The sequence below is a fragment of the Anoplopoma fimbria genome, chromosome 19, assembly GCF_027596085.1.
Source record: "Anoplopoma fimbria isolate UVic2021 breed Golden Eagle Sablefish chromosome 19, Afim_UVic_2022, whole genome shotgun sequence".
Taxonomy (NCBI): domain Eukaryota; kingdom Metazoa; phylum Chordata; class Actinopteri; order Perciformes; family Anoplopomatidae; genus Anoplopoma; species Anoplopoma fimbria.
Genome location: NC_072467.1, coordinates 28,748,945 through 28,767,836, shown reverse-complemented (window position 1 = coordinate 28,767,836; position 18,892 = coordinate 28,748,945). Strand labels below are relative to the sequence as shown.

The 18,892-nt window shown below is 40.9% G+C and overlaps 2 protein-coding genes across 2 annotated transcripts; one reads left to right on the top strand and one right to left on the bottom strand.

The window, feature by feature from the left end:
* Nucleotides 1-5,374: 5,374 nt before the first annotated feature.
* Nucleotides 5,375-6,700, top strand: chrm4b (cholinergic receptor, muscarinic 4b). The gene has a single exon (XM_054620518.1). The coding sequence runs from the start codon at nt 5,375-5,377 to the stop codon at nt 6,698-6,700; it is 1,326 nt and encodes a 441-aa protein (XP_054476493.1).
* A 4,557-nt stretch (nt 6,701-11,257) lies between these two features.
* mdkb (midkine b) lies at nt 11,258-15,129 on the bottom strand. The gene is made up of 4 exons (XM_054620736.1): nt 15,048-15,129; nt 13,547-13,717; nt 11,634-11,792; nt 11,258-11,465 (listed from the first exon to the last, which is right to left on the bottom strand). Exons 1-4 carry the CDS (start codon nt 15,127-15,129, stop codon nt 11,446-11,448), a joined length of 432 nt encoding a protein of 143 aa, XP_054476711.1. The 3' UTR covers nt 11,258-11,445.
* Between the last annotated feature and the right edge of the window lie 3,763 nt (nt 15,130-18,892).

The window sequence follows — 18,892 nt, the reverse complement described above, 5'->3', positions numbered from 1 at the left end:
GGGGGGCACGTTGCTTTTTTAACATGTATTTGTAAATGGTCGACAAAAATGTAAAATATAAGTGTGGAAGTGAACTCGACTGTTTGTGGATTAAAGATGGCCGCTGTAAACGGGTCAATTCTGACTGTGTGTGTGGCAGTGTGTATGGGGGGGGGGGGGGGGGGGTGTTCCCTTCAGGAACTTGAACCTGAACATCCAGAAGGTTTCAGATTAAACGTCTCTGGAGTTTAGACATGGTTAGTCAGAGGACCAATCAGAGAGCAGCTCTCAGTCCTTGCGATCATGTGACTCGTCGGTCAGATCTGACACCGTTCATATCTGGTGAACGCTCTGATCAATATTTATTTATTCCTTTATCGTTGAGCGGAAACGTGAAAATATTGAAGCTTTAGAGGAAGAGGAGACAGAGGAGGATGTCAGAATGTATTGACCGGTCTAAGAGCCAGAGCTCAGTCTGGGTTGTTGGGGTCCTGTGGTGGAGATGCCCTCTGATTGGTGTCTCCACACTAAGCCCCACCCCTCCTGACTCCACCCGCCTCCCTTCAGACTCCTGCAGGAGAGAACCTTGAATCAAGCGCTCTGTTCCTCTCCAACGCTCTGCTGCTCTATATCTTATCACACACACACACACACACACACACACACACACACACACACACACACACACACACACACACACCTGCAGAGGGTCATGGACTGTGTGTGTGTGTGTGTGTGTGGTGGGGGGGTAAAGGACCTATGAAGAGGAGGAGGATACCTGGAGGAGGATACCTGGAGCTGTGCAGAGACTGTTTGATGACTGTTTATTTAATGTTTGTTTGGGCAGCTGAGATCATGTGACATCATGTGACATCATGTGACATCATGTGACCTGTAGACGGCGGCGGATGAAACAAACAAACAGAACTCCTCGTGGTGTTTCTACTTGACTAATGAACATTTAAAAACAAAGTGTTGCTGATCTGGAGTCTGTTTTGTGTGTTTGTTTGGCTATCGGGGGGGTGATGAACTGATCACGGATCAATAACGGAGGTGCAGCTGTGTCAGCAGGCGGTTCTTGAAGCTGATCCTCTGCTTTGACTTTTACACGTGATGTCATTAAAGAGCTTTGAGAGCTTCTGTGTGTTTCATCAGTAATCTGACCAATAACACGCTCAGGAGACACAATCCTTCATCAGCTCTTTGAGTTTAGGAAGTTGTGTTGAACATCAAATATGTTTTTTAACGTTCTCTTTTTATAAAATACCTTCAGACTCTAAGAACGTGCTAAACACACTGGATCCTACATTTCCCATGATGCAGCTGTGTAACATGAGGACTGAAGTTCCTCTCCATGAGGCGTTCACATTATTTTGTCCACCCTCTCTGCTTTGACGCCGTCTGCTGAATGTTGTGTTCAGTTTGTGTTCATAAAGTTTATACAAACGTCCAAACTGTGCTGCACACACTCAGTCCTGAATCTTCATAACTCCCACTTTATGAACAAGACCTTGAACACAACATCTTCAGCCTAAAAGGTTGGGAGGTCATTAAAGGTCATTAAAGGAGACAAAGCTGCTGATCAACAGTCTGATCTGATCTGAGATCTGATCTAAGATCTTAGATCAGATCTTAGATCTGATCTGATCTAAGATCTGATCTGAGGTCTGATCTGAGATCTGATCTAAGGTCTGATCTGATCTGAGGTCTGATCTGATCTGAGATCTGATCTAAGGTCTGATCTGATCTGAGGTCTGATCTGATCTAAGGTCTGATCTGATCTGAGGTCTGATCTGATCTGAGGTCTGTTCTCAGCAGCAGGAGGAGCGTCGTCTCTTAATGAGAAGGAAACGATATAAACTGCTGCTGACGACTGAAGGAGGAGACGGAGCTGAGGAGGTGAAGAGAGAACAGACACAGCAGGTCCAAGACCATCTGGTCCAAGATCATCTGGTCCAAGATCATCTGGTCCAAGACCATCTGGTCCTGAATCTCTGGTAAGTCAAACCAAACTCACTTTCTGCTGTTTTTTCTCGCTTCATATTTTTAGGATAGTTATGTTTTCTCTTTGAATGTTCAGAATGTAGAATGTTCTTTAACGTCAGAGTAGATGTTGTGTGATGAACATTCAGGTCCTTTAGTTTTGGGGTTTCCTGACTGATGTTTGAGGACCTGAAGGCGTCGTAGAATATAAGTTTAAACATATTTATTTATCATCTACAATTTCAAGTGAAAATCTTTGATTTCAGCTCCTCAAACGTTTCCTCTACAGGATGTAAAAATAAAAGTATATGATTAAAATACAGCAGAGGATAAACCAGGAATAAAATAAATATAATACTGCAACTGACAATTATTTGAATCATCCATGAATCATGATTAATCGGTAGTCAATAAAACACCAGAAAACTCTTCATATGTTCAGAAAACAGAATCAGTTTATTTATTAATTAAACAAGAAACAGAACTTTGGAAACAACTATTTATGACAAAATGTTAAAACAGTTGGTTCTCAGACATCTCAGATGTTCTGTTTTATTTGTGTTTTCTTTTCAGTAATCTGAATATTCTGTTTTTTACCATTGGTCGGATTAAACGAGACGTTTAAAGACATCGCATATGTTTCCCTACATTCTGTGAAACTGTGACTTCCTGGCGTTTATGAGGCGATGATCTGAGGCTCCAGCCGTCTGGAGGAGATCCTCCTGATCTGTTTATCTCTGAGTTACTGTCCTGCTTTTTATTGCTGTCCCTGAACACAACTCATCAACACACTGTGGCTGTGACTCCTTATTAGGAGGCAAAGAAAAGAAATACCTCTTTAAAGAAACTTAATACTTACCAATACTTCAGTATTTTAGAAGACAGAGTTGGTGAGAAGTTATCGTTCTTAATGCGCTGTAATCCTCACTTTATAGATTTAACTCTGTTGAATCTTTTTATAAACTTCAGTTTGTATTTGTTGAAAAATCTACTTTTTAGCAAAAATGGTTAAATTGTTTATGAAACCGAGAAAAAAAAGAAAAGAAAAAAGTATTAGAATCAAGAGGGATTTTTCTTGATTATATCTTTGTATAAACATAAATAACAAAAGATAAAATGTAATATATCTTATATATATACATATATATATATATATATATATATATATATATATATATATATATATATATATATATATATATATATATATATATAACAGTCAATGATTATGAAAGGTCCTCCCTTATCTCCAAATATACAAACATGTCAATCAAATATTTCTACATTAAAACAAGTCTGTAATTGATGTTTACTGAATCTTGTTTCTGTTTTTTACCATAAAATGAGCTTGTTTGGTAATATATAATATATAATATTCAACATATATAATATTCAACATATATAATATTCAACATATATATTATTCAACATATATAATATTCAACATATATAATATTATATATATTATTCAACATATATATTATTCAACATATATATTATTATATATAATATTCAACATATATATTATTCAACATATATAATATTCAACATATATATTATTCAACATATATAATATTCAACATATATAATATTCAACATATATATTATTCAACATATATAATATTCAACATATATAATATTCAACATATATATATTATATATTATTCAACATATATAATATTCAACATATATAATATTCAACATATATAATATTCAACATATATATTATTCAACATATATATTATTCAACATATATAATATTCAACATATATATTATTCAACATATATAATATTCAACATATATATTATTCAACATATATATTATTCAACATATATAATATTCAACATATATATTATTCAACATATATAATATTCAACATATATATTATTCAACATATATAATATTCAACATATATAATATTCAACATATATATTATTCAACATATATAATATTCAACATATATATTATTCAACATATATAATATTCAACATATATATTATTCAACATATATAATATTCAACATATATAATATTCAACATAAATATTATTCAACATATATAATATTCAACAATATATATATAATATTCAACATATATAATATTCAACATATATAATATTCAACATATATATATTCAACATATATAATATTCAACATATATATTATTCAACATATATAATATTCAACATATATATTATTCAACATATATAATATTCAACATATATATTATTCAACATATATAATATTCAACATATATATTATTCAACATATATAATATTCAACATATAATATTCAACATATATTATTCAACATATATAATATTCAACATATATAATATTCAACATATATATTATTCAACATATATAATATTCAACATATATATTATTCAACATATATATTATTCAACATATATAATATTCAACATATATAATATTCAACATAAATATTATTCAACATATATAATATTCAACATATATATTATTCAACATATATATTATTCAACATATATAATATTCAACATATATATTATTCAACATATATAATATTCAACATTCAATATCTTCTGCTAAATAATGACAAAAGCAAACTAACCCCTAACCCGAATGAATCAAAAGTATGAGACGCTGAATCTGAAACACTGAGGCCCTCTCAAAGCTGGAGATGGACTAGTTAGCTAGTTAGCTAGTTAGCATGTCCCTCTCTAGAGCTGGAGATGGACTAGTTAGCTAGTTAGCATGTCCCTCTCTAGAGCTGGAGATGGACTAGTTAGCTAGTTAGCTAGTTAGCATGTCCCTCTCTAGAGCTGGAGATGGACTAGTTAGCTAGTTAGCATGTCCCTCTCTAGAGTTGGAGATGGACTAGTTAGCTAGTTAACTAGTTAGCATGTCCCTCTCTAGAGCTGGCTCGTTAGCTAGCTAGTCTCTGGCTCTCCTACGTTATTCCTCTCTGAAACAGTCTCCTAGCGACGGGTCGTAGACTCAGAGCTGCTGCTGTCACCAGACTGCTGTTGGGCTAATTTTCTGTAACCAGCGTAACATGAAAATATGCTGGAATTAGCAAGGTAGCTAGCTAACTAGCCAGCCGCTAAATGAGTAAAGTTACAAAACAACTCAGCGCTCGTCACAGCGTAGGAAAGCACATTGCTATCAACAATGAGTGACAACTTTGTTCAAACGTAACCAGTGTAGCATCAAAGCATGGTGGTATTAGCAAGCTAGCTAAGTAGCCTGCGGTCCACCAGTTAGCTTGGTAATTCCCACATGCTTTGATGCTACACTGGTTAAAGAAGCATTAACTGCTCATGGTGGACAGTTTTCAAAAATCAGAACCAGAGATATTCGCTCTTAATCTTGTGTCTACATTTCCCACAATGCAACTGGAGCTGTGCGTGTGTTTGCGTGTTTTTAGGGAACATGGGAGGAGCAACTGAACCCGCCCTGAACGCCTCCCTTTGGCTCCGCCCCTGCGCCAACGCCTCCTGTCGGCTTCCAGTCAGAGGGGCGTGTCCGTACAGCACGGCTCAGCTGGTCCTCGTCGCCATGGTAACCGTCTCCCTCAGCGTCGTCACCGTCCTGGGCAACGCCCTGGTGATCCTGTCCATCAAGGTGAACCGACACCTGCGCACCGTCAACAACTACTTCCTGTTGAGCCTGGCGGTGGCCGACCTGATCGTGGGCCTGCTGTCCATGAACCTGTACACGCTCTACCTGCTGCGGGGCCGCTGGCCGCTGGGCGCCGCCCTCTGCGACATGTGGCTCGTGGTGGACTACGTGGTGAGCAGCGCCTCCGTCCTGAACCTGCTGATCATCTGCTTGGACCGGTACTTCTGCATGACGCGGCCGCTCAGCTACCCGGCGTGGCGGACGGGCGGGATGGCCGGCGCGATGATCGGCGCCGCCTGGCTGCTGTCCTTCGTCCTCTGGGCGCCGGCCATCCTCTGCTGGCAGACGGTCGGAGGGAAACGCGTCGTCCCCGACGGCGAGTGTTACACTCAGCTCCTCGCCAGCCCGGCCGTCACTCTGGGCACCACGCTGCCGTCGTTCTACCTGCCGGCGCTCGTCATGGTCGGTCTGTACGGCCGTCTGTCCGCCGCCAGCCGCGATCGACTGAGCGCGCTCCAGTGGGATCAGGGCACGCTCAGGACCTCCAGTCCGTCCATAAAGGACTTCCTCTTAAAGCGGCGGAGCTCGGTGACCCGACGGAGCTCGGTGACCCATGACCCGGCCTCAGACCTGTCTCAGAACCAATCAGAGTCCAGCACTCAGAAGTCCAGGAAGAACCGGAAGTGGTCCAGAAGTGCAGAGGCCACCTCGGAGCCTCAGCAGCATCGCACCCGGTCCGCCACCCGCCACGCCGGGGACGAAGACGACACCAAGATCGAGACCGACTCCTCGTCCAACACTGACCCCCACAGGACGGCGTCTGCGGCCTTCTCCACCTGCCCAAGCTTCAGGTCTCAGGAGAGACGGAGACGGAGAGTGATGGCGAGGGAGAGAAGGGTCACCAAGACCATCCTGGCCATCCTGCTGGCCTTCATCATCACCTGGATGCCGTACAACGTCCTGGCCATCGTGGCGGCCTTCTGTCACGTCTGCATCCCCGGCGTACTGTGGAACACCGGCTACTGGCTCTGCTACGTCAACAGCGCCATCAACCCCGCCTGCTACGCCCTCTGTAACGTGACCTTCAGGAAGACCTTCTGCAGCCTGCTGCGCTGCCGAGGCAGGAAGCTGCGATGAGAACGCCGCGAGGCAGCAGCTCGGACTCACGGAGGACGTTGATGCAGTCCTCTGGTCACATGACACCAGACCTGAGGAGTGTTTCTCAGCTGCTGGTTCCAGAAGTTTTCTCTTAATGATCTCCTCGCTGATCCTCAACACCACACAGGAGTCTGATGGATCCTGACCATCAGTTTTATTTCTTACACCTCAGGAGCTCACTGTCGTTATGCAACACGAGGATGCACAACGACGTTCAGCCCGTTTGTGACACAACAAACACATGAGGAACAAAACAAAACAAAAACAGAAGAACTTTTCTTCTGAATTTAGAATTTGCATCATAAGGAATGTAAACAGTAGAAACAAAAACGGTTCTCTGAGCCGACATCTGAACATTAAAAACTCAACATGACGAAAACATCGTCCATGAACTGTGACTGTGTTTGAGCACCATGATGTAAACACAGTCCTGCTGTCATGAACAGCTGATCCGGGATGAACGATGGATCCAGGTCTCTGTGAAGATCATCAGACAGCCAGGGGCATGCTGGGTAGTTGAGTAGCATCAGGTCCTAGCTGGGTTCGCTTAGCTTCCAGCAGCATGTAGATGCATTACCTTTTGACTTTTTAATGAAAGCACCGTATATTTTCTAACTGACGTTACACTTTTCTTTTCAAAGAGACTTTTGTGATCAGACATACAGCGGGTAAAATAAGTATTGAACACGTCACCATTTTTTCCATGCCTTTTTGCACCTCCCTTTCTTCATGTGTTCAATACTTTTTCCCTGTGCCATTCCATTTTATTACACATAACTTAATTTCTGAACTTATTTGTTTGGTTTTCTTTGTATGTATGGGTTACTTGGGTTGTTACCGACATCTGGTGAAAATTCCATGTCAATAGCACCTTTAGAAATATATTTACTGAGAAAAATGGTGACATGTTCAATACTTATTTTACCCGCTGTATATTTTCTGGTCCAATGAGGAGCTGTAAAAGGCAGATGAACATATTTCATATCCTAATAATAATTTTCACAATAAAAGTCCCTATTATTTTGTTATCCTTCTCTCTCCTATCCCCCGATACTGCTACTGATCTTCTCCTCTCCACCCTTTCCTCCTCTTTGGACAACCTCTGTCCCTTCACCTCCAGGCCTGCACGCCCAACTCCTCCTGCCCCATGGCTGTGGGACTCAGTGCGTACTGATAGGCGGAGCCTAAGAGCGGCGGAGCGTAAATGGAGAACTCTTTGAAACCCCCACCCCCTCCTCCTACTTCCTCCCTTCTCCCTGATGATTTCGCCAACTTCTTTGACAAGAAGGTAAACGATATCAGATCCTCCTTCTCTCAGCCCCCCTCTCCCTGTCCACCCTCTCCCTCTCTACCCTCTCCAGCTCTTCCCCCTCAGCTCCCCCTTCCCTCTCCACACCCAATCTTACCCTATTTTGCTCCCCTCTCCCCTAACGAGGTCCTCGACCTTGTTACATCTAACCGCCCCACCACGTGCTCCCTTGACCCGATCCCCTCCCCTCTTCTTCAGTCTATTGCCACCGAACTCCTTCCTTTCCTCACCCACCTCATCAACACATCTCTCGTCTCGGGATGCTTTCCCTCGGCTTTCAAGACTGCCAGAGTCACCCCCCTTCTGAAAAAACCATCACTTGACCCCTCTGATGTCAAGAACTTCAGACCGGTTTCTCTTCTACCCTTTCTATCCAAAACACTTGAACGCGCTGTCTCTAAACAACTGTCTTCCTACCTCCACCAGAACAACCTCTTGGACCCCCACCAGTCCGGGTTCAAGGTGGGTCACTTGTCAGAGACGGCCCTCCTTGCGGTGACAGAGTCGCTTCATGCTGCGAGAGCGAACTCTCTCACCTCTGTCCTGATTCTCCTGGACCTGTCAGCGGCGTTTGACACGGTGAACCACCAGATCCTCCTCTCCACCCTCGAGGGGATGGCCGTCTCAGGGTCTGCACTCTCCCTGCTTGCATCCTACCTGACAGGCCGATCCTACCAGGTGACATGGAGGGGGGCCGTGTCGGAACCATGCATGCTGACTACGGGGGTTCCACAAGGTTCAGTTCTGGGCCCCCTTCTCTTCTCGCTCTACACAACATCTCTGGGTTCTGTTATTCGCTCACATGACTTCTCTTACCATTGTTATGCCGATGACACCCAGCTGGTCTTGTCATTTCCTCCCGGTGACACCCAAGTGGAGGCACGCATTGCTGCGTGCTTGGCTGACATCTCAAAGTGGATGGCGACACACCACCTGAAGCTGAACCTGGACAAAACCGAGCTACTGTTCCTCCCGGGGAAGGGTTGCCCCGCTGAGACCTGTCCATCACCATTGATGATGCCGTGGTGACGCCAACTGGGACTGTGAGGAATCTGGGTGTGACCCTGGACGACCAACTGTCGTTCTCAGCAAACATTGCATCGGTCACACGCTCCTGCAGATTCCTCCTCTACAACATCAGGAGGATTCTCCCCTTCCTCCCTGAGGAGACGGTGCAGGTGCTCTACAGGCTCTGGTCATCTCCCGCCTGGACTACTGCAACTCACTACTTGAGCCCCGGCGTCGGCCATCAGACCTCTGGAGCTCGTCCAGAAAGCTGCAGCTCGTCTGGTGTTCAATGACCCAAGTTCTCCCACACAACTTCCCTTCTCCGTTCTCTACACTGCTCCCTGTAGGAGCATCCAGTTACAGACTCTGGTGCCTACAGGGCAGTGAGAGGAACAGCTCCTTCCTATCTCCAGGCCATGAAGCCCTACACCCCCCCCCACCACTCCTCTCTGCTGCCTCGGGGTGACTGGTCCCTGCGGCTGATCCACCCGGTCACAGCTTCTTTCTGTCCTGACCCCTCAGTGGAGGAATGAACTCCCCACTGACCTCAGGACAGCAGAGTCACTGCCCATCTTTCGGCGCAGGCTTAAAACTCAACTCTTCAAGAAGTACTACCCTGAGCCTTCCTCGTAGCACTTATTGAATTCGTATTCATTTACTGCACTTATCCTATTCGTAGTAGTTTGTAGCACTTATTGTATTCATATTAGTTTGTTGCAATTATTGTTTTCATAGTAATTTGCCTCTGCACTATACTTTTGCTCTGGTTTATGCTTTAAGATGCTTGTTTAAGAAAGGAGATGCACTGATGACTTCTGGTGACTAGTAGTTCTCTTGAATACCTATGTTGAATACACTTCCTGTAAGTCGCTTTGGATAAAAGCGTCTGCTAAATGACTGTAATGTAATGTAATGTAATGTTATTTAGAAGCTTTTATTTTGAATAAATGTGGTGTTGTCTCAGCTGAGCTCCTGGTTCTCCTCCTCTCCCCTGATTTCCTCTGTATGGAGCTACTTTGTTGGAGAAGACGATGGAGGACGTTTGATAGACGGTCCTGGTTGTGTCCTCATGACATCATGACGTCCTCATGACATCATGACGTCTCATGACGTCCATCAGAGACGTAAAGAGACAGAGCGGACGGTGATCATCAGTGAAACGAGTTCAGACTGACAGTCAGTTTAACACGCAGAGTTTGTTTTTGTGTCTAAATGTTCTTCATCTTTTGTCAGCTGCTCAGAATCATGAACGTCATGAAGGATGTGGATGTTTTATTCTGAAACTGGAGGACTTCCTGTGTGTTTAAGGCTGTTTAAAGAAGAATGTCTGTTTGTCTCTGTGATCAATACTGCTGATCGGTTTGATGTGTATAGTTTCAGTGATTACAGCTGATAGGTGTTCAGAGTGTCTGATCAATAATACTGATTAAATCCTGTATCAACAGTTTATGATGTGTGAAGCTTTTCCTGTTTTGTACGGAAACTGAATTTATTCTTTTTATCATCTGCGGATCAATTCACTGCTTTCTGTTTCAGTAGTCTTCATTTAACACTTTCTGTCAGGACATGACAACTTGTAGAAAACTGGTTACCATGGAAACTAGTGCCATCTCAACAGGAACTAACATGCAGTAAAACATCCAAAAATAAATAAAAGTCATAGTATAGTATGTCATAAAAAAATCATAGTTTAGTATGTCATAAAAATACAATAAAAAATCATGGTATAGTATGTCATAAAAAACAAAATAAAAAGTCATAGTATGGTATGTCATATAAACTGAAAAAAACCTCATAAAATTCTACTGGTTGTCATGGCAACTAGTTGTACCATGATACAACTAGTTGTAGAGATACAATACTGGATCTACAAACATGTAACCATGGTAACAGTTTTATCTGAAGCACTAAATGAATATTGATGGAGAACAAAGAGGAGACTCTTCACCAGAACAATGTACAGTATTTATTTTGTTCATTTATACAAGTCTTTTCTTGCAATGTCAACAATCTATAGTTCAAAAAAATAGATTTCATAGAGGATTTTTTTTTTTGCCATCACAGATTCATTAAAAGGTTTTCTAATAATTTTACAAATTTTAAAGGTTCTGAATCAAAAGGAGAGATTTGAGAACGGATGGATGTTAACTCAACATCAGCTACTGTAAAAAAGATTTAGGACTAAATTTACTGTTCAAACAAACTATGAGCTACAAGGACAGAAATATTATTATTATTATTATTATTATTATTATTATTATTATTATATTCTAGTGGAGAATTCTTTAATCCAAATAAACACAAAAACATCAAAAGAGAATAAACAGTCAAAGGTTGGTTGTTGAGGAGTCTCGTTTTATTTTGAGTTGTTTCTGAAGAAGACGAGTTCTTCTTCTTCTTCTGTCCTTCAGTTTGACTTCTTCCCTCCTGGAGACGGAAACAGAGAACGAGGGGTTAATTTATGCAGACGAGTCGATCTGAAATCAATCATAATTTAATTTAATTTAATTTAATTTAATTTAATTTAATTTAATTTAATTTAATTTAATTTAATTTAATTTAATTGATGGATGCTAAAGGGCCGTCAGCTCTCACCCGTGGTCTTCTTGGCTTTGGGGCTGCAGGGTTTGGACACCTTGACGCTGGTCTGACAGTCGGCGTTGAACAGCGCCCTCTTCAGGGTTCCTGAGCGGCTCTTGGTGTTTGTGTCGGCGTCGCAGGATCCCCACGGGCCGAACTTATACTTACAGTCACCTGACGGAGGAAACATAATGTATTATATATATATACATTTCTTTATGTTATATTATATGTCAGACAGGTGGACATGTTATACCTGTGGTTTATTAAAGACGAGCTAGAAAACATTCTGCAGCGTTATGAGGATGAACTTTGACCCAAACTGAAGATTGACTCACTCATAAAAGATGAGTCAGCTTTAAATTATTATTTATGAGCACAAAGCAATGACTTTAAATGAGTTCATCCTGAAATAAATAACTAACGTATTGAGTGTTATGTGTTTAAATGTGTCTCTAGAGGAGTTTGTCTTCAATCATTTGTATTTTTGAGGAGCAGAACACGCAGCGATCATTAAAATGTTTTGTTTATATTTAATATTCTTTTAGATTCATGATTTTATTTAGTTTATTTGTTTTCAGTCTCATCTAAAGCTTAAATTACTTTGATTGTATCCCAAACTAATCAATAACTGTTGATGAATTCTTTATGGGTTCAAAGAGTCAACAGCGTTTCTATTCATCATCAGAAGATAAACTTTATGGACTTATTGAACTAAATATCTCCTAAACAAGCTTATTAAAATATTTCCCGTTAGACTTCTTGTCATTATTAATATTAATTATTAATATAATATCTACAGAACATCCTCCTGGTCGTCAGTGTTTTGGATCAGAAGTTTGGTTCAGTTTCAGGTGTTTAAACTTCTGATTTCTGATTTCTGTCTCTATATTTATTGATGAGCTGTTTGCATTGATTGGTTTCTGTCGGTGCTTCTTCTCTGCTCTGTGCAGCACTTGGGTTTTAAATGTTCTTCATCAATACATTTGATTGACTGATTCATTGAAATATGTTTTTGTGATTAACTTATTTTTTAAAACCTTTCAAAATATACTAAACATGATCTCTTTCCTCTCTTTCCTCCTGAAGAAGTATTATTTTAATAGTATTATTTTGAAGTACTATTTTATTTACTGTAGATATTAACAGATATTTAATAGAATATATTATTCCTCCTCCGTCCTGTAGAGGGCAGTGTTCAGTGTTACAGTGACAGCATTCAAGCTGTGACTCTCTTCTCTTATTGCTGTTATTGATTAATTGACTAATTGATTAATGAACTCGTGTTTTCAGCTGTTTTGTCAGCTGACTTTAAACATATTTGATTTTAACTCTTTATTTGTTTCATTTGCTCAAATCAGATAAATGTAGTAAAGAGTACATGATCCAAAAACACTCAAATGAAGTACAAGTACCTCATATTAGTAGAGTTTTACATGATGATTAAAACAGTGTGTGTGTGTGTGTGTGTGTGTGTGTGTGTGTGTGTGTGTGTGTGTGTGTGTGTGTGTGTGTGTGTGTGTGTGTGTGTGTGTGTGTGTGTGTGTGTATATGTGTGTGTGTATGTGTGTGTGTGTGTGTGTGTGTGTGTGTGTGTGTGTGTATGTGTGTGTGTGTGTGTGTGTGTGTGTGTGTGTGTGTGTGTGTGTGTGTGTGTGTGTGTGTGTGTGTGTGTATATGTGTGTGTGTGTGTGTGTGTATATGTGTGTGTGTGTGTGTGTGTGTGTGTGTGTGTGTGTGTGTGTGTGTATGTGTGTGTGTGTGTGTATATGTGTGTATGTGTGTGTGTATGTGTGTGTGTGTGTGTGTGTGTGTGTGTGTGTGTGTGTGTGTGTGTGTGTGTGTGTGTGTGTGTGTGTGTGTGTGTGTGTGTGTGTGTGTGTGTGTGTGTGTGTGTGTGTGTGTGTGTGTGTGTGTGTGAGTCTCACTGATGTCCTTCTTCCAGTTACAGGGGATCTTGCAGTGGATCTGGTCCGTGTGGCCCTTACAGGTGGCGTCTCTCAGTCCGTCTCCACAGTCTCCGTGCTCGGGGACACATTTCCCGTAGTGAGTTTCTGAAGAGGAGCACTCTGAGGCCGGACGGGACTTCTCATGTTTAGCTGTTGGAGGAGCAGAGGAGGCTTTAGAACAATAATAATAATAATAAATAATAATATAAATAATGTCATCGTGCCACCTGCTGAGGCCCTGCTGACACCCACTGCTACCACCATTATCATTATTACCAGTCACATTACTATTACTATTACCTGTACCATTAAGCATTTTAGCTTTACTTCCACCCTGAAGCCCTTTTGCTTTCTCGTTCTGCAGGTTTCCATGAATCGTTGTGGTACCTGGACCGTAGTCGTGCCTCCTGCTGTGAGCCGACTGACACCCACTGCTACTTCCATTATTATTATTAGTCACATTACTATCCCTATTTTCATAATTATAATTCTACTATAATAATTGCTGCTGTTATTATAAGTAGTCTTATTATATGAATCATTTATGTCATATACATTGAATGTGTTGTATCTCTGTTATGCTGCTCATTCTGGTCACATGACATCTATTGCATTCTGTCCATCCTGGAGAAGGATCCCTCCTCTGTCGTTCTCCCAGAGGTTTCTTCCTGTTTTTTCTCCCTGTTAAAGGGGTTTTTAGGGGGGAGTTTTTCCTGTGCCGATGTGAGGGAAGGACAGAGGATGTGAGGGTGTAAGGACAGAGGATGTGAGGGTGTAAGGACAGAGGATGTGAGGGTCTAAGGACAGAGGATGTGAGGGTCTAAGGACAGAGGATGTGAGGGTGTAAGGACAGAGGATGTGAGGGTCTAAGGACAGAGGATGTGAGGGTCTAAGGACAGAGGATGTGAGGGTCTAAGGACAGAGGATGTGAGGGTCTAAGGACAGAGGATGTGATTCTGGGCTCTACTAGATGAACTGAATGAACTGTATTAACAGTTCATCACCCAGCACTTCAAACTGTGGCGCAGTGAACGTGTGGTTAACGTGAATTCAAACAAAATCTTGCTTTTGTTCAGGAAAAGATCGTGCTTTGGGTTAAAGATTTGATAAATGTAAAGAGAAAGTGAGACACAGGTTTCACAAGGGACACAAACAGCCGTCTCCTGGGTGAAAGTCATGTGTTCGTTTGTCTGTCCTGTAGAGACTGAAACTGATCTGGAGTCTGACCGGTTGAACCAGACGAGGATGAGTCTTTAGTCTAAAGACAGAAGTGAACTCGGGTTAATCAGTTCATGCTCATCATCACTCAACAGGAAGATCCTCACAGATGAGTTTAACCAGCTGTGCATTCCTGCTGTCATGGAATGCATTCTGGGAAACATAAAGTTCAGACAGAAGCAGACGGACAGGTTGAAGAAATGTCGTTTCATCCAGAATGATAAGTTATGACGCATGACTTCTCTGTTTTTAAGTCTCTGACCTTTGTGGCTTTTGGCTTTCCTGTTGGCCTGGCTGAGCGTCAGCAGCAGCAGCAGCAGCGTCACGGACAACAAACTTCTCATTCTGCACAAACACAAACATGAAGACAAAGAGATGACCATGAAACATGACAAAACAAAACCTGAGAGATGAAAACACACCGCAGACATCAAGGTTATTATATAGATTATTACCCACGGTTTGTTGTTATATGCAATATCAAGGCTTCTCCACCAGCTTTTACTGTCATTATGATGAAAACATTACTATGAAAATATTAGATCTGGCTGATGATAGTTTAACAAACTTTTCATCATACCAAACAAATACACATCATTGAAAAATAACTAGAAAGAGACTTAAAAAACAAAACAGCTGCAAAGAGTGTTATAAGAGATTCAAAAGAACTACAGAAAGATTAAACAAAGATACTACAAAAAGAGACAATAAACTACAAAGAGATTCAAAAGAGATGCAAAACAACTACACAGAGATGCAACTACTTGAAATACAACCACAAATAAAAGTTCAAAGACATGCAAAACAATAAAAATAAACTACAAATAGATGCTTAACAACTACAAAGTGACTTAAAATAGATGTAAAACAACTACACAGAAATGGAAAACTACAAAGAAAGACAAAAAACTACAGAGATGCTTAACAACTACACAAAGATGCAACATTTTAAAATACAACTAGTTCAAAGAGATGCAAAAAAGTACAAAATTACTTAAAAGAGACGCAGAAGAACTACAAAGAGACGCAAAAGAGTTGCCAAACAACAGCAAATAAGACTACAAACAGATGCAAATAAACTACAAAGTGACTCAAAAGAGATGTAAAACAACTACAAATAAAGACAAAAAACTACAATGAGACTACAAAGAGATTCCTACAAGTAGATGGGAAAATCTGCAAAGCAACTACAAAGAGACTTAAAAGGGATGTAAAACTACAAATACATGCAAAACAACTACAAAGTGATGTAAAGCAACTGAAAATGGATACAAAGAGACTACAATGATGCAAAAAACTACAAAACAACCACAAGGAGAAGCAACAGGACGACAAAGGGATCTGAAGTATAAAAGAGTTGAGCCTCTTTCTCTCTGGGGGGGGGGGGGGGTTCTGCTGCACCTCCTTCAACACTTCTATCTGAACAAAAAAGTTGTTTTAAATCTGAATATGAATTTGGCTGAATTTACAAAGAGAGCGTTTCTATTTCTGTATTTTGTTCTGGTCTAGTTTTTTGCGTTGAACCGGATCTGGTCGTGGAACCGTAGCGCGATACGAGCCGCTCGGCCTTCTGGGGCCAGATGGTCCACGTTTAGACCAAATCTGCTCTCTTTACAGCTCAGACCCCCAAACCTCAGAGCGCTTAAGCCCAATAATCTGACTATTGTATCGGAGCAGCATCAGGATTATAGAAGTAGGCTAATGTATTCGGATATTGTTCCTGTTCTCACAGACTCTGTTGTTCTGCACAGTTCTCATTCTTTTCTCTCCTCGTCATTAAAACGTTCTAAACATCCATCAGCTCAGAGGAGAGACGTAGCGCGATGCTCAGGGCTCTACTTTAAAGAAGAGAGAGTCAATTACCCACAAAGCACCTCTTCCCCTCTCTGTTATTGTGCTGAGAAGTGACAGAGACTCTTTCAGGACTCATTTAAAGCAGAGCTCCTCTTTCACATGTCAGCTCCTCTCGCTCCTCCTGAGGCCTTTCATGAGGAGAGAACCGGCTCTCAGCAGGCCTCCAGTCTGTCCTCCATCAATGAAGAGGAGGAGGAGGAGGAGGAGGAGGAGGAGGAAGAGGGGGGGAGGCAGCAGCGTCTGAAAGAGCCCTTTAGATTCCCCCTCAAAAGAATACTGATTCATTGGCCCAGAACAAAGCCTCCTGTAGCCTGGTTTCATTCCTCTAAAGCCCAACACAGATTCCACACCACGCTGACCCCCCCCCCCGCCCTCAATAGAAACTAATTTGCATAAAAAAACAATGAGATCTCAGCATGAAGAAAAGGAGAGGGATGCTCCCTTTGGTTCAGAACGAGGAGCAACATTTAGAGGAAGTTCCTCCTGAATCTGAAGGTTCGCTCTCACATCCGGAGGAAACATGAAACTAAAGTTTAAACATGGGAAGAGTAGAGGAGAGGAGGCGATGAAGAGGAGACGATGAAGAGGAAACGCTGAAGAGGAAACGATGGAGAGGAGACGATGAAGAGGAGACGATGAAGAGGAGACGATGAAGAGGAAATGCTGAAGAGGAAACGATGGAGAGGAGACGATGAAGAGGAAACGCTGAAGAGGAGACGATGAAGAGGAGATGATGAAGAGGAGACGATGAAGAGGAAACGCTGAAGAGGAGACGATGAAGAGGAGACGATGAAGAGGAGACGATGAAGAGGAGACGATGAAGAGGAGACGATGAGAGAAGACGATGAGAGGAGACAATGAAGAGGAAACGCTGAAGAGGAGACGATGAAGAGGAGACGATGAAGAGGAAACGCTGAAGAGGAGACGATGAAGAGGAGACGATGAAGAGGAAACGCTGAAGAGGAGACGATGAAGAGGAGACGATGAAGAGGAGACGATGAGAGGAGACGATGAGAGAAGACGATGAGAGGAGACGATGAAGAGGAAACGCTGAAGAGGAAACGCTGAAGAGGAGACGATGAAGAGGAGACGATGAAGAGGAGACGATGAGAGAAGACGATGAGAGGAGACGATGAAGAGGAGACGATGAGAGGAGACGATGAAGAGGAAACGATGAAGAGGAGACGATGAGAGGAGACGATGAAGAGGAGACGATGAAGAGGAAACGCTGAAGAAGAAACGCTGAAGAGGAAACGATGAAGAGGAGACGATGAAGAGGAGACGATGAAGAGGAGACGATGAAGAGGAAACGATGAAGAGGAGACGATGAGAGGAGACGATGAAGAGGAGACGATGAGAGGAGACGATGAAGAGGAAACGCTGAAGAGGAAATGCTGAAGAGGAGACGATGAAGAGGAAACGATAAAGAGGAGACGATGAAGATATCTAAAGCACGAAATAACTTCAGGTTAACTCCTCCAGCTGACTTTAACACAACAACAACATGAAGCTGTTGTAAACTGAGCCAGAGGAAAAACATCTGCTCATCTCTGTTACAGCATATTCCGTTTTGGACCAAATGAAAAACCACAGAACTGATTAAAAACATATATATATATATATATATATATATATATATATATATATATATATATATATAAACATATATATATACTATCTTTATATATATATTAAGATATTATTTATAACAAACTCTTTGTTGTTTGTTTTATATTAAGAGACAAACGGTAAAAATATCTATACAAACAGTAAAATCACACAAAACCAGAAACAGAAGAAGTTATAGAAATATAAGAAAACAGAAGGTCCAACAACATATTTAGGAAATTAACTGAACATAAGAAGAAAATAAAACTCTGATACAGTACAATAAACTTTAACCACGTTTTAACATATAATATCCTTATATTAATTAATTAAGTTTAGCATTATGAATTCAACAAATCCAGCCTTTAAAACACACATCATCAAAATCAGGATTTTAAACATAAATAATAGAAGTTAGCTTAAAGATTTTTTCAAAAGCAACTTACAATTATTTTAATAATCACTGATTATTCTGTTAGTTTGTTTTGTGCCACAGTTTCGAGGTTAAATATATTCTATAATTTAATAGAAATCATCACATTTAAGAAAGAAGCATTTTAGATTGAAAAAGTGACTCAAATTATTTAATTATCGTTTAAACAGCAGCAGAACAATAAATCAGTTAATCAGCTTTAATCTTTACAG